The sequence below is a fragment of the Acanthisitta chloris genome, unplaced genomic scaffold (genome assembly GCF_000695815.1).
Source record: "Acanthisitta chloris isolate BGI_N310 unplaced genomic scaffold, ASM69581v1 scaffold12505, whole genome shotgun sequence".
Lineage (NCBI taxonomy): Eukaryota > Metazoa > Chordata > Aves > Passeriformes > Acanthisittidae > Acanthisitta > Acanthisitta chloris.
The window spans coordinates 15,127-19,710 of record NW_008672228.1 but is presented as its reverse complement, the minus strand read 5'-3'; the positions used below and the strand labels follow the sequence as shown (position 1 = coordinate 19,710).

General features: G+C 39.4%; 1 protein-coding gene across 1 annotated transcript in view; it reads left to right on the top strand.

The window, feature by feature from the left end:
* Positions 1–701: 701 nt before the first annotated feature.
* The window catches only part of LOC103802000 (CUB and sushi domain-containing protein 1-like), a gene marked incomplete at both ends in the record, with an annotated part of 18,781 nt that continues 14,898 nt past the window's right edge, over positions 702–4,584 (top strand). Inside the window, 3 exons of the mRNA XM_009074438.1 lie at positions 702–890; positions 2,667–2,844; positions 3,555–3,700. Coding sequence (XP_009072686.1) covers positions 702–890; positions 2,667–2,844; positions 3,555–3,700 — 513 coding nt within the window. The remainder of the gene's footprint in view (positions 891–2,666; positions 2,845–3,554; positions 3,701–4,584) is intronic.

The following is a 4,584-nucleotide window of genomic DNA, read 5'->3' as shown; positions in this document are numbered from 1 at the left end:
CATTACTAGATTTAGCACTAGATTTTAATAAACCACAGTTTAACTAGAGTAAGCCATTTTATATTTCCTTTCCAGCAGCAATTAACTCTTATATTGTTAAGTTTTTATTTCTTTTCTCAATTTTTACTTATCTGGGAGAAGAAGGATCTGATTTAATAGAGGATTTCAGAATATTTCTGGTACAGCCACAGGTCTTCCACCTTTGTGGTGTTAGAAGCACTGGATTGTGGATCCCCTAAAGGAATTAGGGAAAAGAAGAAAACTTTCTCAAAATAAATCTTGTCATTATTGCATAGCATGACTAGTACAAAGCTAATTACTCCTCAGACCTTAGGCACTAGGTCTGAACTTAAAGTTTGTAAATGATGTAAACTACTATACAACAATGTTCCATCTTCAGGCCTTGTGTCCTTTGTTTATCTGAGATTCCTCTCGAAATTTCTGATGGAGCTCAAAGTTCATTCTATTCCGGATTTTGTTCTTTTCTAGGTTTTATCTCTAGAGCTAATTTTATCATTTCTTTACAGAGATCTGGATGGTCCCAATGGCTGATTTATTCCTTGTTGTATAATCCCTCTCTTACTGCAGCTTGGCATTCCAGTTTTTATCTCTCATGGAATGCATTGCAGAGTTGATATCAATGTGTAATTCCTGCCTTGACAGTTCATTAAGCAATAAAAAGTCCTTCTGTTCTCTTCCAGCCTATGAGTTGCAGAACTGCCCTGATCCTCCTCCTTTTCTGAACGGATACATCGTCAACTCAGACTACAGCGTGGGTCAGTCGGTGTCCTTCGAGTGCTACCCTGGCTATGTGCTGAGGGGTCAGCCTGTCCTCACCTGCCAGCATGGCATCAACAGGAACTGGAACTACCATTTCCCCCGATGTGAAGGTAATTTGCTGCTAGTTCCTTCTCTTCAGAGCTCACAGTCCTTGCTGGGTTGTGTTTCCTTGTTTGTGTGCACGTAGGTCATGCAGCTTGGCTAGACAACTGCACCTTGGTCATCAGCTGTGGTGTGAGCAGATAAAGACAGAATACTATGTGCTTTTATAAACCATAAATAGTTTATGGCTTGTGCTCCTCAGCAGTGATTTATTGTTCCTATTAATATCTGCCAAGTTGTATTGATTAGGAGAACTCATGAGACTGCCAGAAATTATCTTAAACTCAATGTGATTTTATTTGGTTGGGGTTTTTTTCTGATTTATGAGAAATGTAGCATATAATATTTCACACTGTAAAACTTTTTTTTTTATCTGAAAAATAGAGGTGCAGAAACAAAATTTCTGACATTCTTTTAGAGTCTTTGATAAAGTCTCATATAGGCTGTCATGGCAAAGCTAGGAAGTCATTGTGCAGAGCTGAAGTGGTGTCATAGGTAATCCACCAGCTAAAATATATAAAATAGGTTGAAAGAAATTATTTCTATCATCACAAGAGGCTAATGGTGCTACAGGTTTGCATTGCAGAGTGTATGGTCAGTATATTTGATGCTGAAAGATGAACAGAAGCTTCTTTTCCTCATGTTGTTACTTAAATCCAGTGTCAAAGAATCCATGAAGTTTAGGTTGTTCTTTGTATAACAGGTGTGAACATGACTTACTCTACTAAAGTATAATATTAGTGTATTTAGTCCTAATGTATGAAGACCTCAGAGCAACTTTTCAATCTCTGAAGGTCCTACAAGGAGCTGCAGATGGACTCTGTGTTAGGAACTGCAGAGACAGGACAAGGGGCAATGGGTTCAGACTGGAGGAGGGAAAATTTAGGTTAGATATAGAAAAAAGTTTTCCCTGTTCTGGTGGTGAGAGCCTGTCCCAGGGTGCCCAGGGAGGCTGTGGCTGCCCCAACCCTGGCAGTGTTCACAGCCAGGTTGGATGAGCCTTGAGCAACCTGCTCTGCTGGGAGGTGTCCCTGCCCAGGGCAGGGCTTGGGCAATAATAGCATAAGCTTTATGGCAAGAGCTAATGAGCAAAGTTCTAGAGTGCCCATAGATGAGATTAAAGTCTTGCTCGAATGAGTGAGACTCATTAATTTGCATTAATGACCATATGTCTACTCAGACACATGCTTGCATCCATAATCAGTCAGTTCTCCCAAACTGAGGCTCAAAAGAGAGCACATTATTGCATATTTTCTACCCTTGAATAAAATCAGCCTCTCCATAGCTTCGACTTGGCTACGCATTTCAGTCAGCAAGTGTGAGCTAATTTGTGTCTGTATCTCCATTTTGCTTGTCAGAAGAATAATTAGCATACAATCTGCAAACGAATCACCAGTAAACATGGCTCAAACACAAAAAATTGTGTTCCAGTTCAGTTAGGATTCAGTTGTATGGAAACATGCAGGACTTGTTTGCTCATTTCTTTCTTAATCTTGAATCCAAGTCAAAGGTGCTCCTTGTAAAATGTGTGCTGACTTAGTTTCAGCAATTATATTGAAGCAATATTCCCAGTAGATTTGGGTGGATAAATCCATAAGATGCCAGGAGAAATGGCAATATTTTCTGCCTTTGAGAAGCAACCGACCAAGGAAAACATTGTCCTTAGACCGAGGTTGTCTTGTCCTGTGGAGCCTTTAGAATTTGGTAGCATTTTGATGTTCCTTCCATTCATCACATGAAAAACTGTTTCTCCTACTAATTTTTTGCATCTCTTTTCTTTTCAGCTCCTTGTGGCTATAACGTAACTGCTCAGAACGGTACAGTTTATTCCCCAGGATTTCCAGATGAATACCCAAATTCCAAGGACTGTACTTGGTTGATTATTGTACCTCCAGGCCATGGGATTTATATCAACTTTACCTTGCTCCAAACTGAACCTGTGAACGACTACATTGCAGTATGGTATGCAGTGATTGGTTTCTGACTGACTTAAGAGCTCTCACTGTCCCAGGCTGCAGCTTTCCTTGGCATTGCTCTTTGGGTTGTATGTGCTGAAGAACAGCAGGAAACAAACAAGTAAAAATACTATATTCCCTGTTTGAACTCGATGAGAATATTGCTCCAAAAGTACTATGAAACTCAAAATCACTTATCAATAGGATCTTGTTTGAGCTCTTCCCTTTCTAAGTGAGGTGGAAGTGATGTAATATTCTGCATTGTGTTGAATTGCAGGTTCCATGAACATATGAGTCATAGATATTAGCTGTAGCAAAACTCTTTGCCAGCTTTAGACATTACCTAATTTAGGCATTAAGTAAGATTTTTTTAAGTTCTTAATATTTCATCTTGGCTGATAGACATAGTCTGTATATTTTCTAAGCCAGGATTTCAGGCCTTGTTCCTCCATGTCTTTAAGCTTTGTATTGTATGTTCCTCCTGTCTGAACCTATATTTCTTTCCACCCAAACCCAACTGGTGTCTCAAAGAGTATCAACCTTTGAAGTTAGAAAGAATGCTCAGTGTTGCTAGAAATAAAAAGAAAACAAATTCATTTAAAACCATTAGAAAAAGGTTTGTACCATATTTTAACCTGCTCTCCAGAGAAAAGATTGTTCATTTAAATGTTCAGAACAAGAGTTCTTTAACTGACTTTTTTATGTTTCATTTCCAAGGGATGGTCCCGACCATAACTCACCTCAGCTTGGAGTGTTCAGTGGGAACACAGCTCTGGAAACAGCTTACAGCTCCACCAACCAAGTCCTCCTGAAATTTCACAGTGATTTTTCGACAGGAGGATTCTTTGTCCTCAATTTTCACGGTGTGTTTGCTTTGTAGAATTTGCACCTAATTATCACAAGCAAGTAGTGAATTTCAAAACTATTTCTTAACTTTGTGGCTTACTGATTTACCAGGATTCAGGGATTTGTTACCCTTTTAAATAACAGCACAAATTAGTTTTTTAAATCACAAATTTAAAATACCTTAAGTATGTTAATTTGTGCCTTTGAATAAACTGTCCTATCTTTAATGTTAATCATCACTGTCTACTATTAAGATTTTACATTTTTAATTACTTTGGCCTGTTTATTAGTTAACATTTTTCTGTCTCTAATAAAGTCCTTCTCAGGCTGATCATGCCTGGGGCTCATGGGCAGAAAGGTTTCTGGGATGCTCTGGTAGAGTTGAACAACAGCTTAAAGATTGATACAGCTACAAATTCAAAGGGGAAATTTAGGTTAGATATTAGGAAAAAATTTTCCCTGTTGTGGTGGTGAGACCCTGTCCCAGGGTGCCCAGGGAGGCTGTGGCTGCCCCAACCCTGGCAGTGTTCACAGCCAGGTTGGATGAGCCTTGAGCAACCTGCTCTGCTGGGAGGTGTCCCTGCCCAGGGCAGGGCTTGGGGCTGGATCATCTCTAAACTCCATTCCAACCCCTAAAATCCTATGATTCTATGACATCCAGCAAAGCATTTTGTTCAAAGTTTCATTCATGGGTACAGGTTGTGCAAATTTGACATTTGACTCAGGAGTGAAATGCTGAATTCTCGTTCTAAGTCACCCAGTTATGCCTGTTAAATGGAGATTGTTAGACTTCTGGACTGTAATTCCAAAAGACAGGGTGAATGAATTCACAAAGACAGGAGGAAATCATGGAATCATAGAATCAACCAGGTTAAAAAGACCTCAAAGGTCATCAAGTCCA